This window comes from Manacus vitellinus, unplaced genomic scaffold, assembly GCF_001715985.3.
Source record: "Manacus vitellinus isolate BGI_N305 unplaced genomic scaffold, ASM171598v3 scaffold_5_pilon, whole genome shotgun sequence".
Taxonomy (NCBI): domain Eukaryota; kingdom Metazoa; phylum Chordata; class Aves; order Passeriformes; family Pipridae; genus Manacus; species Manacus vitellinus.
In genome coordinates this window covers 9,496,841-9,515,142 of record NW_021940682.1, presented here as the reverse complement: position 1 = coordinate 9,515,142, position 18,302 = coordinate 9,496,841, and the positions used below count along the sequence as shown (strand labels likewise).

Here is an 18,302-nt window from a genome sequence, read left to right as displayed (position 1 = left end):
GGTGTAGGTGGAAGTTTTGAGGAGCTGGAGGCCTAATTGTGCCCAGATTGTTTCTGCTTTAGCTGTTGCTCAGATGCCTTTTCTTTCTAACTTCTCTAAGCACATGGAGCCACTTTCAGTGAGATAGTTGTTTTATTAAGAAAAAGAAAGTGACCTAGCTTTAAGCATTTGGTGTAGTAGAGAAGTGTATAACATATGAAAGATTCTTGTAAATCAAGTGATGGTGTGTTTTGTAATCACTGAGTGAGAAGTCCAGATCCCTGAGTCTGTTCCCTGAGTTCTGTAGCTGCGCAGTCTTGACCTGTGGCAGTTGTTGTAGGTTTCTCTATTGACCACTATTCAAAGTTTTATCACAGACCATTAAAAGTAAGTTTCAGAATTTTAATGAAACTAAAAAATCCTTTTAGAAATCAACCATTTATTTGCTATCAGGCGATTCTGTTGTAAATGCAAATTCTATTCTTCCTCACAGCTTGCTGCTTTACAGCTGCTCATGAAAAGGAGAAAACACAAATACTGATGAACATGTTGAACATCCTTCCCCGCCCCAAGGTCCTCTTTCTCTCTGAAGCTGAATATTTGTTTCCTCCATTGCTTTTCATGAAGTGGTTGTAGGAAAATTCCCCATTCAGAAAAAAAAATAAAAATCTGATGGACCTAACTTCAGTCAAATGGAAGAAGTATTATAACATCTGATAAGATTTTTTTCCATATCAAAACAGTAATAAACAGAAGGCTAATAAAAATATTTATTCATGAATTTACCAAAAATAGCTGAGTAGCTTGTGGTCATGTTGTCCTTTCTGTTGAGTCTAGTGAAGTATAACATCTAAGTAGTGTCAGCCTAAGTCAATGCATAGGCATGATATTTTCAAGGATGGCATCCTGAAATTGGATGATGCTGGTGATAAAGTATCTGCATGTAGAAACCAGGGTTCCAAATATTGTATCAGTCATATTTCAGCATCTGCTAGTCATTAGTCGGAATAATGCATACAAGAATTAGAAAGAAGGAAACGTTCCAGCTTTAGGAAAGTATGTAAACAAATATAATTGACTCTTGCCATTAGCCCAAATAAATAGAAATGTGTAGACTGTGGGGGAATATATTGTCCCTAAGAAAGGCACTGCTTTTTTTGTAGGTTCATCCTTGACTTCTTTCGTGGTTGAGAAGCATTTCTGTCCCTTGCTTACACTTTAATGGCTGCCTACCCTGTATTATCGGTGTCTTTATTGATGCACCAGAGTGTTCAACTAGTCTTGTGCATCCTTCTTCTTTTCTCTTTGCAGAGTGAGGAATTGTAGTTTATACTTTCATCCTTGTTTGAAAGCACCTGGATGTGAAGTCCTAGTGAGTCCTTGGGTATCAAAATTAAAGTAAACAAGGCTTTCTGGGTTCATCGTGACCCTCTTGTGGATTCCTCTGAGAGTTTGTTTATTAGTGTTATCATTTACAGTAAGTAAATATGAGGCTACAAATCTGTTTTGCCATTTGTAAAGGCTTTTCTTTAGCTAGCTTGCTATTCCAGCATAGCAACTGTGGTCCTCTGTTTATTGCCTTATGTTCGGTAAATATTTTCTTTTCCTCAGTGTCAGTCAGAATTGACTGAAGACTTATTGATTTTGAAAAAAGGCACAGTTAGCATTTGTAAGCATCTTGGAAGAGGTGCTTGAACTTCCAGGGAACTCTATGAGAGCTGGCTGTGCTCAGGGTTTTCCAGCATCAGGCTTCCAGGCCACAGGTGCTGCTGGAGCTGTGAAATGTGAGTGCATGAGGGTGTGATGAGGGTGTGAGCACACAGCTTCCCTCGTGGGTTTATACAATACTGACTTGTTTAAGTCCTAATTTAGCCTACAGGAAGCCAAATCTTGAATTTCAGTGTTTGTTTCTGCAGAAGAGAGCAAGATGAAGAGCCAAGATCAATACTGCTTGCAAAAACACAGCAAATCAAACAAACTTAGACTTTTATTGCATCATGCCCCAGTCGACAAAGATTCCTATATAAGATGGAAGATAATGCCTGATTGTTCAGAAAATCTCATTACAATTCATTGTACAAGTATTTTTGTACAAAAATAGAATTCTTTGTGTGAATCAGATGAGCAGGAATGATTTGTTGCAATGCAGTTTCTTTGTCAAAGATGTAATTTTCTGACACTGGAAACAAAACCAAGAAGAGACGCAGAGTTTTCAACTATTGATGGGAACTGCACTGGAGTCTCAAGGAAGTAGATTGCAAGATTTGGTTTTTACTCATTTTGAATAAGAAACAAAGGCAAAGTTTTCCTACTGCATACAGATATAACATGTGCTGCTGGTGTAATGAATTCAGTGTAATATATAAAATGGTAATTAGTTCTGACTGTCAGGAGCTTTAGCTCTGGGGCCTAGAAGCTGGATATGCGCTCTAGTCCTGGGTGGAAGGCAGCTTCTAAAATAGATACATACATCATTCAGAAAACCCAATTTTTAGCAAATGTCGTAATTGCTTGGCTGCGGATGTGCAGGGCCCGTTTTCCTACAGCACACTGAATGTTCTGCACAGCTAAAATAGTCATACGTGGTGTCAGAGTCCGTGTCTGAATATCTTTCATTTTTGTTTTCTGCTTCAGTGAACATTAACCCCCTATATTCTGTTCCACACACAAAATGTTCTGATGATAAATCCTGCAGGAAGTGTACTTTCCTGGAGGAAACGTGCTTTCCCGTTTTTGGTGGTGCACTGTAGTGAGTACCTTGTGTAGTAGGGGGAGGAGGCCACTTCAGGACATGAGTATCGTGCTTTGATTTTCCATTTCTGTTGCAAGTTAATGACAGGCTCTTCTGTTGTAATGTATGCCTCTGAGAGGACTTTTGTTCTAGCTGTAGCTCTTCAGCTTGAAGTAGTGATTGGAGAAGCAGATTGTTAGACCAGGGCTGGTAGATCCTGCTGCTGACTGGCACAGATGCCCAGGGCAGATATAAGATTGTTCTGATCAATCCTCTCCTGTTGTTGGCATGACAAACAGGCAAGGCGATAAACTTGTTCCCTACTTTTTGTCTCCACAGCACTTCACAGAGTTCCTGGATGAATTTTCACCTGATGTCCTAGGCCAGCTCTTGAATGATCCCTTCTTGTCTGAGAAGAATGAAATAATGGAGGTGGAATTGTCTCCAGCATCCCCAGCACCCCTCATCCAGGCAGAACACAGCTATTCCCTGTGTGGGGACTCTCGACCTCAGTCTCCCTTGACCCACATCTCAACTGATGACAACTTCAATGAAGGTAGAACACACTTAGCCCATGTTCATCTGTTGTGATGATGCAGTAATGAAATGTTCCTGGTGGGGTGATGGTGCACTAAAGGTGCATACAAATGCTTTTTACAGAGGTTACTAACTTTGCATTGTAATCATTTTGAGTCAAAAGTTGATCAAAAGAAGTGGTAGAAGGTCCAGAAATACACTTACTTCCATGTATTGAGTCTGTGGTTGTTGAAGATAAATGGAGAATGATAAACCAAATGAGGATCACCGTGAAGTTTGGGTACTGTAGAACAGGACTTGTAAGGAAAGGGTGAGGTGGGTTTTGTTTGGTCTTCTGGAGGAAAAGGAAGATCTTATTGCTGTCTGTGACTATCTTGTGAAAGGGTGCAGTCAAGACAAAGCTAGGCTCCTCTGAGATACGCAGTGATAGCATAAGAGAGTGGCTGCAAGAAAGGAAATTCCAGTTGGGTATTAGGAAATGCATTTGCACAGTGGGATTGGGTCAGGCGTTTGAGCAATTATCCAGAGATGCTGTGAAGTCTTCACCTGTGGAGATACTAAAAGCTGAGCTAGACAAGGCCCTGAGCAACCTGATACAACTTGGCCCATATGCTGAGTGAGGAGTCAGATGAGATGGTCTTCAGAGATCCCTTTCAGGTTTATTAAAAACAAACAAACCAACCTTTTAAACTACACTTATTTTTCAGTGGTGAGTGTCTGGAGCTTTCTGTTATCCCAAAATGAGAATCAGGTCATCTTATTTATGTTTCTAAATACATGTGTGGGAATGTGACTTCAGATGCTGCCCCAGTCTTAGAACTGGTCTTGCTGAAGTTTCAGGGTTTTTTTTCCTTTTTAAAAAAAGGCAAAGAAAAAAAATAATGCCCATCAGGAAACAACTGGTGATGTTGTAAAGACCTAACTGCAGTTTTATAGATACTGGGCTGTATGAAATGGCGATGCATAGAAAATTATGAAAACCCACAGCAGTTTTAACAGTTGTCTGTAATTCAGCAGTTATAAACATCTGGAGGGGAAAAAGGGGAAATGCAAGAATGGTGGGAGGAAGAGATGCAACCTGCTTGTTCTGAAGTGGTTTGTCGGAGGAGCAAGACCATGAATATCTGGTAACTATAAGGAATAATCGCCATGTCAGACTTCCAGTCCTAATAATTGTTTTATGTCTTCACCATTAGCTTTACTGTACAAAGCAGTGGAGTATTAGGCTGCATCACAATAAAAGAGAGGGAGATAAGTGCTTGTGGCTAAGCATTAACAAGCTAAGCTGTTTGTGAAGATCCACCAGACGTGTCTTCAAAGGCTGACAGCTTTGTAGCCCAGAGTGCTCTCTTAAAACAAGATGAAAACTGTTAGAGATTTCACAAGATGCCAACTCATAAAACCTGTGAGAAGGCTTTTCAATGTGAGGCAGGGTTTTTGGAAATGATCTGGAAACATCATCTGCAGAAAGTCTTCTCGTTTTGTATTTCCTAGCTGTTTTATGTGAATATTTTTAAATTAACTCATACAGGAAATATTAATTGTGGCAGGAGAAACAAGCACAAGGAACATCAGAAACCAAACTCCTCTGGAAGTTAATAGAGAGAAGTTTCAAACTAGGCTAAAAGAGAGAAGTTTCAAACTAGGCTAAAAGTGAGGGGAGTTTCGTTTGGGGAAAAATCCTGAAGAAATTCATACTGCTGAGACCACTGGGTAATTAATAGAGCTCTAGTCAAATGATGTTTTAAAAAGCCAAGAAACATTAACAAGTGGGGTTTAAAAATAGAAAATTAATGGAAAACATTTCATCTTATGTTCACTCTGCAGAGTGTTTCATAAGAGAGGAGGAGGAGTTGTTCTTAGTGTTTGGGATTTTATTTAATCTTAACCCTGGAATCATGCTCACAACCTTTTTGTACCTGCTGACTTTACAACCATGAAGCTTGAAGAAATACTTGAGAAAACTGTAGTATTAGAATGAACCTGGCTGTCTGACAGATATTCAAAGGCATGACCCTGCTGATTTTTCAGTTCTTGAATCTGTGGAAGCAGGGAAGGAGAATTTTGTGGATGGCAGTACTGCAAGGTTTGACATTGGAGATTGAAAGCATCTCTGTTGTTAGATGGTGAAGGTACACAGTGCTCCTGATAACTCTAATGAATGTCAGTCCCTTTGGTGGAGTAAGGGGACAGATACTGGGAGCACCAGTGTCCTTTGTGGGGACCAGGAGGTACAGGGTGTGGAGGGGGAGGTTCATATGCTCCAGGATCATCTCCTGCTGCTGGGGAGCTGGGAGAGGTTTCGTGGAGTGGCAGAAGCTGAGAAATGAGGTTGGCTGAGTGACTTATTTATAGAATGTCCCAAAAGATTTTCATTCTCCAAATAATCACCCCACTGGGCAGATTAGTGAGCTATTGTTTTTTCTATGGCCAGGCTTTACGATTCTGCAGGGCTCTGTCCTCCAGGACTGGGAGTGAAAACGGGCTAGTGAGGAGGCTCATGAGTGACACTTTGCATGTGTGTGCACATCTGCTGTAAACACCTGTGGCTGTGGACCTGTGTGCCTGCAGTCAGCAGCAGTGTGAGGAGGAGGAGGATGGCACAGAGCAGTTAAGCTGTGTCTGGATGCCATTTCAGAGCTTTACCCTTAGCTCTAGAGGACTAGAGTATTTAGTAATGCAGTGTTTCTTGGTGAGTCTCTTAGCAGTTGTCCTGGCAATGAGTGCTGGCAGGTTCTTTCCCAGGGTGTGCAGAAATGCCATTCCCTCCAAGACCAGTGAGTGTTTATAGGCAGGCAAGGATGGGGAGAGCATGAGGAGTGGGAAACCTCGGGGTCATTTAGGGTCAGGCCCTTTAGCCCATATGGATACATAATGTGGACTTGGAAGTGGCACCTGTTGCACATCTTACTGTCCCTCTTACACCAGCAGTTACTCTGTTCATGTGATCTGGAGCTGCAAACTCCTTTCAGCAAAGGCAGCTTCTCAGGTGCCATGTGCTGCTGTGTGCTGAGGTGCAGGCTGGCTCCCTGTGTCACTTCTAACCGGGTGCATGTTAATGCACCACCCACGATGATGTGGGCAGGAGTGGCTTTTGCCACATGGGTCTGGTGTCCTAAAGGGAAATGTACCTGCCTGCTTTTAAAATAGCCTTAAAAACTAGAGTTTGTCTGCTTGGTGACAGACCTGTTGGAGATGGCAGGTTGTAGTGACAACTGGGGGTGTGTGGCTTGTCCTGGGACAGGATCCTGCTGTCTTTGTGGGCACAGGATGACCCTGGACATCGGTCTCATCTCCATGGCACTGGAGCAAGTGTGCTGCCACCAGGCAGGCCACATGTCATATTGCTCTGCTACCTGCCTTTCTGCCCTCCTCCTTCGGCTGTACTAGCCTGTAGGAGGAGGGAAATAGATTTTCTTAGTTATTTCCATCTGTTTCAATAGCACCCAGTGTCTGTAGTGGTTTTTGAACTCCAGTGTGCAGGGAAGATGAGAACAAGGCCCACCTTGTTCAGTACATGATCTACAAGACAGGTTTAAGTCATTCAGTATCTATTTCCATCTTTTGTTTTTCCCCCACAAGTTTCCCACAGCCTTACTAAAAATGTTTTTCAGGTTTCCTTTCAGCCATTATGTTGGATTGATTGTTTGTTCTGACTCCATAATCACTTTCTTGCCCACTCTTGCAGGGGAACAAGTAACTTGTGCTGGGAGCTGTTCTTGTTGGCCATTACCTGGCTGTTACCACAATTTCTGCAATTGCTAAATTGACCTATTCCTGTAATTGTAAATCTTATATAAAGTTTTTCTAAAATGAGCTAGAAGTGTAAAACCTGGGAAGCTCATAAGCCTGGATTTAACTTTTCCGAGAATTCCTGTTAACCTCAAGGTGAGAACACATTTAAGTGTCTGTAAAAGCAAAGTCCAAACACCAGTTTTCCCCGCTTATTCACTCCTCTGACTTCACTGTATTGAGGCTATTTCCCCAGCTTTGTGCAGAATAACTTTCCTGCATACTTGCAGCTTGTTGTTAGTGTGGGGTCTCTGAAGGTGTCAGTTTTAGAGCAGATGTGTACAAGACATCTGGCATTTAGTCTTTTGGTTTCTTTCCATGACGAGAATCTATTCTTAGATTGAATTTGCATAAAGTTTTAAGAGTAAAGATACTAGAAAGAGAGAGAGGAATATTTATAGGCTTGACCTGCCTGCTTGCAGCTGGCTGATCATAACTTTTGTTTGCCTGGACTGGTGAATAAGGCATATGGCCCGGGGAGGGCTTCAGGCTGTAACATGGAAAAGGAGGCTGTGTCCCTATCCACACCAGTTACACTGCCACCTCTCTCCCACCAGGTTTCTGCTTTCTAGTTTTGAGCCCAGGCATTTTTGAGACAACTGCAGAGTGGCTGCAGAGAAGGACAGTGGATAGTTGTGAGGTGGAAAACGCTCTTGAAAGGACATGAAGAAGTTGGGAGGGGAGACTGAGAATAGGGCTGATGGGTAGAGGAGACCTCTTACTGTGCATTGTGGCCTTTTGGGGCACAGATTCACTTCTGACAATTGTAAATGAATAGGAAAAGAAGCTTAATTTTCTATTATGTTTGGTGTATGTTTGTCTTCACTTTTCCAGTCTCTGCAGCCTTTTAGAAAGGGAGGGCTGTGGGTTGGGCAGGCAGGAGCAAGGCAAGACCAAAGTTTCATCAGGGACTGTGGTTACCATCCTTGTGACTTGAGATGTGAATGTAGACTCCTTCCCTGCCCTCCCATGCTTCACCTTCTCAGCTGTAGGCACAGACTTGAGGATAGTGTCTGTCCCTTGTTTTGGACATTTGAGATCCATAAATGACAGCCGAGTACAAGAAATACCAAGGGGCTGGTGTGTAGCAGGAATGTGAAGGCAGAGCCTGCAACATCTGTGTGAGGTGGTGCTTCATCCTGTGAGATCAGCCCAGGTGGTAGGGATGTTTAACAGTCATTTTGCATTTTGTTTTTTAGGTGTTTTTTACTTTGTGAGCCTGACAGGGCAGAGGCAGTGGACAGCCAACTAGGCATTGGTACAGTGTCTCTCCTCAAGTTGTAGCCAGGGGGCTGGGTGCATTCCTTTCCCCCTCCCTCAAGGGCTCTGCTTTTGAGACTAGTCTGGGACCTCACCTGCCTCTCTTGTTCATGCTTTCCTGCTCAGGAATGCTTTGAAGTTACTTTTGGATTTGAAGCAGCTTGCCTTGGCTAAAGGTTTGACAGACTGATTGCTGAAATGACGTGTTTCTATTTTACTCTTAGCTGTGCCAAAACTGGGGCTGGCCTCAGACTGTAACCTGTATTGTTATTGGGTTTTTTACTGCTGAGGTTATGCTTTCCTGTAATGTGCTTTTAAAGCTTGAATTTTCTTTTTAAACTTCAACTCCATCTCTCTGCATGGTTTGAAAAAGAAAAACATAACCAAAACCAGCCAAACAAAACCCCAAAAATCACTGTATGTGGCTCCCATTTCTCCAGTGCAAATAGCCCTTCAGCAATGAATCCAGCCCTCATTTCAGGCAGGACTGTGTACACGAAATTGCTTTCTTGTGTGTGGAGTCCACAAGCAGTGTCATGTGCTGTCTCTTCGCATAGAGATACCTGTGGGCTTGAGGCTCGGGTTTGTCTTCCTACATTTTGTACGTGTACATATATATGCACACACATAATATACATGTGTATATGTGGTGCATATATGTCATATAATATAGCCTATTTATAGTAGACTATCTTATATATCCTAATTTTATTTTTTTTATATAACCTATATATAGAGAGAGATGCATTGTCCTGCTTTTGTTTTTCACCAAATACTGAATCAGTGTAATATGAACAATGAAAATGCAACTTCCTCTGCCCTGACTTCAAAGAAAATGGAACTGAACAAAGAAATTCACTTGTATTTTGAAAAGTTGCTGTCAAAGCCATACTATAATTTTTGAGAGCACGTTCCTGCAACTTTTTTCCCGTATAATTTTTCTTATTTTTATGTGTTTGTTTAGGAAATGGAGAGAAAGCTGTTTAGTGGGGATAGTATGTGTTTGGGTGATTTTTATGTGGAAATGTAGCAGTGAGTCCTTCTGATGAAATCAGCACCTGCTCATTTAAAGTGATAGAATCATAGAATATGATGAGTTGGAAAGGACCCATCAAGATCATCAAGTTCAACTCCTAGTCCTGTGCAGGACACCCCAAGAATCATACCGTGTGCCTGAAACATTGCTCTGTATGTGAATAACTCTGTAGGAGAGCAACTAAATTCATACTAAAGTATGAAAAGGCTTTTGAACTTTTATATGTCCAAGGTCCAAAGTTTCAGTAGATCACTCTGCATCAATCTTGTAACTTCTACTTGAGCAGAGCAGCAGTGTCTGAAAAATGTCAGTTTTGTTTTAGAGGTGAGCATTTTGGTGCTTACTTATGGTTACTGTTAATAATTGGCAACTTTAGTTGCAGTCTGACCTCCTTTAGCTTCCAGTTCCACATATATGAGAGCTCAGTATAGCCTTTGTTCCTGTTAAAGAACCATCTGCTCTCAGAAACCTCTTTCCCTAGGTGTTTGTAGGCTGTGATTAAGTTCCCTCCTGATTTCTGGTTGGATGCAGTCTAAATGAACTGCACTTCCTTGGTGTTTCCCAAGGTAGGTGGTATCTTCTAGACTTTGAGCTATTGCAGTGCCTTTCTCAACACAGGAACATTTGCAGTTCCTTTTCAGAACTTGGTCAAGTGACTGCAGGAGCTGATTTCCCAGGAATAGTTTCCCACATGATGCACATTAGGGGAATAGTCCTCCTATTTCCAGTCCTGCTGTTTGTGAAAGCAGTGATCTCATTCTCTCTGTCTTGTTGCACTGAGAGCTCAATGCTCACTTGGCGATGCGCTGTGAGCATCAAGTCCATTTAATGTGTGTTGAAGCCTGATGGCTGCCATAGCACAGATATGCCTTCACAACATCTGCGTGGGGTGGGAGTGGAAGAATCCAGACCTCTGAGGGAGAACTATTTTATTTGAAGATAGTGCTTCTGTGGGTAACTGTCATATACCTTAAAAAAAATCATAGTCTTTTATAGGACATTTAATGGTATCGAACTTTAAGGCTGTAAATCCAGCTACCACGTCAGTCTGTGCCTGACTCCCACATATATATATGAAGGGTGATGCTATAAAAATAGCAGTTTTCAACCCCTGAGCAAAATAATTAAGAACTACCAGGGACTGTATCCCAGCTATGCTTATGTAGTGTTAGTCTGAAGGGAGGTTAAAGCAGAACCTGTAACCCCAAGACATCTGACTGGTTTTACATGACAAGATGCTTTGGATTGAAAATTGTCACATTCTCCACAGGAAAGAGGATATTGACCCTTGTTGTTTATGTATGGAAGGAACAATATGTCTTCGTTTCTATCTTAATAACTTTGGTAGTGATAGAAATGATTGTGGGTTTTAGATGAACTCCATGCCATGCAGAGGGGATGCCAATATGAGTGATGATCTCTTGTTAGAAGAAAAGCTATTTCTGCTGCATTGTGATTACTGTCTATTGCTGCTGATGATCTTTGCCCCATTATTTAATTTTCCCTTTGTGGCACTTTAAAAAGGACCTCAATGCTTGGTAGTCAAACAGTGTCTCCTGTGTTGAAGCTGTTTTGAGGGCTTCAGTTTCATTATTTGTGGTGAGAGTGTGTGTGCACGCTGGGAGGGGGAAATGCCCTTTGGAAAATCTGTAAGAGAAACTTTGTCAATGAATGTGGGCTCTTACCTCACGAAGGAGAGAGGGGGAGCAGTAGTGGCGTTGGAGTTCAGCATTTCAGGCATGATGAACAAGGCTTGTGTCTGCCTGGGGGTGTTACGTGAACCCAGAGCTGGACACTGAGGACCATTCGACCCCAGGGGAAAGACAAGGAGGCAGTTGTTCCTCCAGAAAGGTCCAAATTTTGGGAGGCTGCAGAGGCTCAGACTGCAGAGCTGGGGACACTGAACTTCCTTCCCAGCAAGTGGCATGTCCAGCAGCATGCCCTAAATCTGTGCATCAGCAGCTGGTGGGGTGTTTTTGCCGACAGTGAGCAGTCATTTCCCCCACAAACAACTTGTGGGCCTCTTCCAAGAGGTGTTTTCCCCTTGCAGTTAGCTGGCTCCCAGTTTGCAGCTGTACTTCTGTAGTGTAGAGCTGGTGAGCACCCTTGGATCCTTCTGCTAGATGTAAAGAGGCAACATCTTCAGAGGTGGGATTCAGGCAAGGACCGTACTCTTGTCCAAGGTACAGCTTTGCAAACGTGGACCTTTGGGGCAAGTTTAAGCACCATCTGAATCAAAATGTGTTATTAACATGGGATGAGCTGAGCCTGAGACTGTGTATGGTTGTACCTGGCACGGCTATGCAGAAGCCGGGTGGGCTGTGCATCCGAGCCCTTGGTTCATGATGACGGTGTAAGGTCTGCCATGGACCAAAAGGAATTAGTTGAAGCCCTAGTGATCTAATCTGTAACACAGCTGAAGAGGGAGATTATTTAAATGTGCTTGGCTGGAGAACAGTTTGACTCATTAGGGAACTTCCTGCATTACCCTGTTCAGAGATGGCTCTTCTAATACCTGTGCAGAGCACTTTGACCCGTAGTCTGTTGTGGTCTCCTTAAGTTTTCAGTTTTGTTTTTCTCTAAGCTGTTTTATCTGTTGCTCGGACAGTTAACTTCAAGGAGGAGGCAAAAGCTGCCTCTTCATTCTGCTTACACAGAAAAGGATATCCCTTGATGATTCTATAGGTCTTGCTTGCACGCTTGTTTGAAATGTTGTTCAGTTCATGCATCTGTTTTCTATGTGATGTTAATCTGTAATGGTGGTATGTGCTTTTCTCCACTTCAAGATGAGGTTCAGTGGTACACCCCTCATGTGGGTTGTTTACATAATGGTGCTATCTTACTTTTTACTGCAGGGTAAAAGAAAGGTGAAAACCATGTTGTTTCTGAATACTTGCACTCTCTGTACTTGGGAGGGGTGAGGGTGAGATACAGAGTGCACCATTAATTTCATTTATTTAAAAATGCACAGTAACTCACTGATACAACTTGGTTATCCAGTAAGTGTCTCTGTTAAACTCTAATGAATAGTGCTGAAAAGAATGTGGGGAGCAAGGGAGATCTTTTTAGTTATTTTGTAAGCTGTTTCTCTGTACACCTGTCAGAGAGGGTGAAATTTAGTCAACGTTGGAGAAGATTTACTTATTCTCAGGAAAAGAGGTGGCATGTTGGACAAGACTGAAGAATTATTTGGATGGAAATAATTTAAAAAGAAAAGCAGAACTTTCGGGGAACTCTTTAAAAAAACCTGTACAGTTGAAGTAAGCATTTTTGAGCTTGCTTTCCACTTTTCCTACCCTGCCTTTCCATAATATGCCCATGGAAGAAGGAAAGAAGCAAAATGTTGCAGTTCTTCAGAGAAATATGAGTATCCTAGAAAGCTGCACATGGTGTTGTTAAGAGACTATGTCTAATTTGTTATATCTATATATAAATACAGATATATTAAAAATTCCTTTTATGAACACAGGAATGGTGTATATATTAATTCTGACGTGTAAAAACACAGCCATTGTTGGTTGTGTGTTTTTCATGCACGCCTAAATCACACATACTGGTTATTGCCACAGCTGTGAATGCTTAGAGGAGCACATTTCTGATGGAAATCATCATTATAATGTATGAGGTGTGCAGCATAGAAGTTGACTTGGATCTGTTGTACCTAAAGCCAAGCACATGTGAATAACTCACTCTTCATAACGGGCTTCAGAGCTCTGAAACATTCATTGTGCAAAATATTGCATCATCTTTTCCCTTTTGGTTGTAGTGATCTGGAGGAAGGGAAGCGAAAAGTCCGCTTGTGGTATGTTGAGTAGATCTTATGAGCATTGCCCATCTTAACTGCAGATGGTGGAACCTGGGACAGGATTAGGACCTCTGAAATAAAGAGAGAGGACAGAAAGTTTGTTTGGACACCTTGCTGAAGATGTGCACGGCATGCAATGCTTACACTTACAGTACTGGGGGAATTATGTCCCATTTGGAGTTTCATCTCTTGCATTATCACCCACATACGTGGCATCTCACAACACATGGCATATCATATCTGGGCCCAAGCTGGACTCATGATGAGTACAGCTGGGAAAGAAGAGGACATGTTTGAAGTTTTTCCTGTCAGTGAGAGCTTAGCTCAGTACACTGATTGTACTTAACTTTGGTGGTTTGTAAGGCTTCTGCCTTTTTTGAAAAATAAAGAAAATAGTGGAAGATGCATGCTAAATAAGACTGCAGGAAAAGTGGGACAAGCTTGATGACAGAAGAAGCACAAAAAAGCTTTCTGAAGAAATGTAATTTTAGTCTTGGATACAGGAGATTTTAGATGCTTGTGTCACAAACCCTGGGGTGCTGTGATGAATGGGGTTTTTGGATGCGTGATTTGAATCTGATGTTTAACTTGCAGCAGTGGTAGATGCTCACAGCTGAACCTGAAAGCTCAGTGCGTACTGTATTTTGATCAAGTATAATAACAGTGCTAAATCATCTGAAAAATCCAATTCCAGTTGTCTCCAGTTGGCCATTTTTAATTCCTAGTTACTTTTTGGCCTTAATCTCTCCATGTCTCAATTGAATTTTCAGGACCATTGTGGAAATGAATTCAGGTTGGTGGAGCATTTCCCTGGGAGGGGATTAAATAGCCCGTGGAAACAAAATATGAATTTTGTTAAGGAGAGGTGAGGCTATGCATGAGACAGTGAGAATAACAAAACATGGAATATCTCCTCAATTACTGGAGCACCATGCATTCTCCTTTTTGGGTAAGGCATGAGTTCTGTAGAGAAATTGTTTCATCACATCATTAGAACATTCCTGTTTTTATATGTATGTGATGTGCAAAAGGACACTGAGTTAAACATTCATAAGTATTTCTTAATACCTTGGTGATTTTCAATACGAATGTTCAGTTAACATCATCCGTATGTGCAATTTAATTACCAGTGCATTGCACATAGAAGTGTTAACTGGGATTTTGGTAAGTACTGTGTAGACTCTTTAAATTACATATTCCATGTGCCAAAATGCCTTAGCATTCATGGACTTATGAAAGGGTAGGTAAAGGGGAAATGATTCTCATCTAAACAGCCATTGCATGGTAAAGTTCTGAGGTTCATAGGAAACTTCACCTGGGAAGGGAACTTGTTCAACAGTGGACTTTGGAGTCTGTGTTTTGAAGCCCGAGAGGAGATTTTTAACAGTCGAAGTGACAATATTTAGGATGTCTGTTTTCTTGGCCATTTGGATAGCTGAATCTCTTGCTGAGGCTTTCTTCTCTCTCTGTCTGAATGACTTGGAGTGTATTTTGCCTCACCTCAGAGGATGCAGTGTTGCCTTACTCATATCTGTTTGAATGCATACAATCATGGAGATTATTTTCTCAGCCTCTTGTTTTGGATTCTGCCTCAATAGTTCACGTGTACTTCCTGGATCATGTCAAATATAAACACCTCTAATTTCTTTCCACAGCATGCCTTGCTTGGACCCTCGCTTTTCCTCCAGTGGGTCCCTGGAGCCAGCCTCTGTTGTCCTTTCATTTCAGTATTTCACATGTACCTTCTTGCTTGTTCTCATTATTCCATGAAACCTCCCTCATAGTTCTCCATAACCCTGTATCAGAAATACTCTTGTCTTGGAGGATGTGCTGTACACCTCTCTGTATGATCAGTAATCTATTAGTCTGCTCAATTTTTCCTCTTTGCCTGAATTTTTCTGGTTTTGTGCAGTATTCTCAAGGGCTTTGGGAGAAGGGCTGCCACTGCTCTGCTCGTACAGTGCTTGGCAGAGTAGACTAAGATGCTAAGGTATTATAATAAGAATAAACTAAGAATAAACTATTATAAGAATAAACAAAGAATTATAAGAGTAAACTAAGATTTTCAGATAATGTCAACCTGCTGTGCTCAGGAAGAGTAGAAAGGACAGTGGGAAATGTCTTTGCAGCTCTCTTGGAGCAGAGGAGAGATCATCGGAGACTTTGGAAGCTGGAATGTGTCAAAAGAAAGTAACTTGTTGCACAACACTATGATAGTGTGCGTGCAACAGGGCCTTGGAAAAAGTGGGGACAGAGAACTATCAAGGTGGGATTTGACCAGTCCTCTGTCCCTTTCTTTCACAGGGTTGTTCATCTGGAATGAGACCTGTCACCTTGCATCATAAGAGGCAGTGTCAAAAAAGTATTAGATACAGTTCTTCAGAGTTATCTCAGTGTTAAATGCAGTGTGTTGCTGTCGCTGGAAACCATCTGCAACCCTACAAACTGGTTAGGCTGGTTTTAAAGCCTAGAATAACTCTGAGCAGTTTATGCAGATCTAAATGATGATGGCAGGGATGTCAAGTTAATCAGCAAAATCAGCTTCCAGAGGAGTCAAATGACTAGCTGAAGGCCAGCATATCTTGCTGTCTTAGAGCTGCTGAATATTTGCGATGAACCTGGGGATTAGAGGTGATAAACATCATAAAGTGCAGCCTTAGAGGACATGCCCTGTTTTGCTGGTCACCCATGGCTAGATTTCTCTTCTTGCAAGATGATACAAATTTGGGAAAGTTCAGGGCTAATTACAATTACTGGCTTCACTGATAGCTCTCCTTTATACCTAGTCTTCCCTCCCAAAGGGAGTTTAAAGTAGATTACAGATGATGGTGCTGCCACAGGTGTAGCTCGACCCAGAGGTGCAAGAGGAGGCTCTGCACATCACGATGTGGGGGAAGTTTGGACAGAAGTTATCCAAACAGGCATTTCAAAGTTGCATTGACCAAGGGATTCTGGATTCCCAGGCAGATACTACTTTAAAGGTATTACCTGAATGATGGACACACAGCAAGCAGGGAGGGAGCTGTGCTCTCATGTTTGTGAGCAGAGAGGCTCAGGGATGGTTGCTGTAGAGCAACGTCCTTTCTCCCGAGTTAATATTTAGACAGTGATACCTTTTATTTTTTTTTTCCAAAAAATACTTCTATTTTTACATTTCTACATTTTCCAGGAAGCTTTGGGAATAAGCTCTCCAGATACTTAAATACAGTGTTTAGCCCTTGCTCTACAGTTACTTCTGGCAGACATGAGCTTGCTGTTCATGAGGCTTCTGATTACAGGATACTTATTTTTCATTTTTAATTCCTTGGTGTGTCTTTACTCAAATTACCTCCTTCCTTGCCAGTGGTGGAGGTTAGGTCCCACCACAAAGTAATTACTAGCACTGGAGATGTACATTCTTCTCCCTTTTTCCAGTCACCCAGTGTCTGCCCAGTGCCTGTGTGCTCTGTGTGTGTGTGGTCTTAATAGCAAGGACACACAGCAGCACAGAGGCTGTAAGCCCACTCTTATTTTTGTTACCTGCTTGCAGCTGAACTCTGTTGACATCTCACCAGCTTGATGCACTCAGATGTGAAGGGCCTTTTGTCAGCCTTGCAGAATACTGGTGGCACAGCCACAGCACCGTGGCTGCCTCCCAGGATGTTGATGCAGCGTGCAGTTAATTCAAAGCTCTGTTTCTCTTTATTAGCCCTACAGTGTACGTACTTGCCCTCTGTTCTGATGTTGTATATTTGATAAATGATCTGTATGAAGGCAGTAGAAGGTGTTGAAAGAAAGATCAGCACTCTGTTTTCTTTTATGTATGTTTACCTTCAGATTCCAGCTGCTTGATTCAATGGACGTACCTCTCACAACTCCTGATGAGTTGTGGCACAGAACTGTGCCACATGCTTTTGAGATGCAGTGCAGCTGGTGCAGAGCTTTTCTCTTCTGCAAGAGAAAAGAACTTACATAACTAAACTCTAGCAGTTGGAATTGGAAGTTTTTAAAGGCAGAATTGCAACTGCCAAAAATGCATTTGATTATTTTACGATTTTAAGAGGGGTTGTTAATAGCCTTGTGGAATTGTTTTAAAGGTTGAGTCTTTTTGAGTTCTTGATCCTCTATCATATATCAGACCTGGGAAAGTAAATCCCTTCTCAGCAAGTCAAACAGTGGCTGCTTCAAGAATGGAAATAGGGAGCTAAACCTACCAAGCCAACCTTCTTCAAGTTCTTGGCAGTGCAAGGCCAATCTTTCAGCTTTGTCCAGAAAAAAGTTTCATGACTTTCTTCTGATTAGTGAACTTGCAGTAAGTGGAGTTAGGGGACAATCATCACTGTGTGATGCCTGTTCCATTGCTGACGGTTAAAATATGCATCCTATGCTATGACTTCCCAGAGGCTTTGGGGAGGAAATCAGCATGATCACGATGTCACTGGTGCTCCTGTGAAGTCACCAAAGCCTATATCCTCTTTTACACTTGTTAAATGAATCCTTGAGGGGAAAAAAATGAAGTTGATAATGTGAAAATACTTTGTTCTTAAAAGTATAATATCACCATTTAAGCTATTTGATGATTGCAAACAGTAGAAGAAGTCTGGCTAAAGGCTATCTCTAGGAGGAATAAAACTGAGTCAGCAGGCATTAGTGTGTTGAGGACATGGCTCCCTGGCTGCTTTACCCAGTGGCTTGTTTGGTCTTGTTCTGCTATGCATTAGCAGCTTTCAGCAGTGTACAGTGATTAGTGCTCTGAGTCTTTCCTCGCTGCTCCTCTGTGTATCCTGGGGCTAGGATTAGGTTACAGCCCTGAAACAGCATGGTTGTCTGCTTTGACTGAGAGCTGAATAGCAAGGGCAGAGTTTTGTTGATAGACTAAAATGTCTTCTGTGTTTGTTTCCCTTCTCTGGAGGAGGAATGACATTATTTTCATTTGTAGTCTTTCTATCTCTGACCTAAACATGTGGTGTCCAATTTCCTTCCCTGGCAGGTGACCTGGAAAATGAGGAATGGTGTCTGGCTACAGAGTTTACTCCAGCATCAATAAAGACTGAGCCAGGGTTGTGCGAGACATCAGGCCTCGCTCCCTCCGTCAGTCTCACCGTCACGGCCACATCACTGGAGGGAGAACGACCTGAACTACAGACAGATGCCCTGGTACTTGCAGACTTCCTGTTCTCCTC

At 42.1% G+C, this 18,302-nt stretch overlaps 1 protein-coding gene across 2 annotated transcripts in view; it reads left to right on the top strand.

The window, feature by feature from the left end:
* Positions 1–18,302, top strand: part of CREB3L2 (cAMP responsive element binding protein 3 like 2) — an 82,385-nt gene that overhangs the window by 41,421 nt on the left and 22,662 nt on the right. For both annotated transcript variants that reach the window (XM_018080502.3, XM_029963453.1), the window contains exons 2-3: positions 3,049–3,266; positions 18,110–18,276. In XM_018080502.3, coding sequence (XP_017935991.2) covers positions 3,137–3,266; positions 18,110–18,276 — 297 coding nt within the window. In that variant the 5' untranslated portion in view covers positions 3,049–3,136. The remainder of the gene's footprint in view (positions 1–3,048; positions 3,267–18,109; positions 18,277–18,302) is intronic.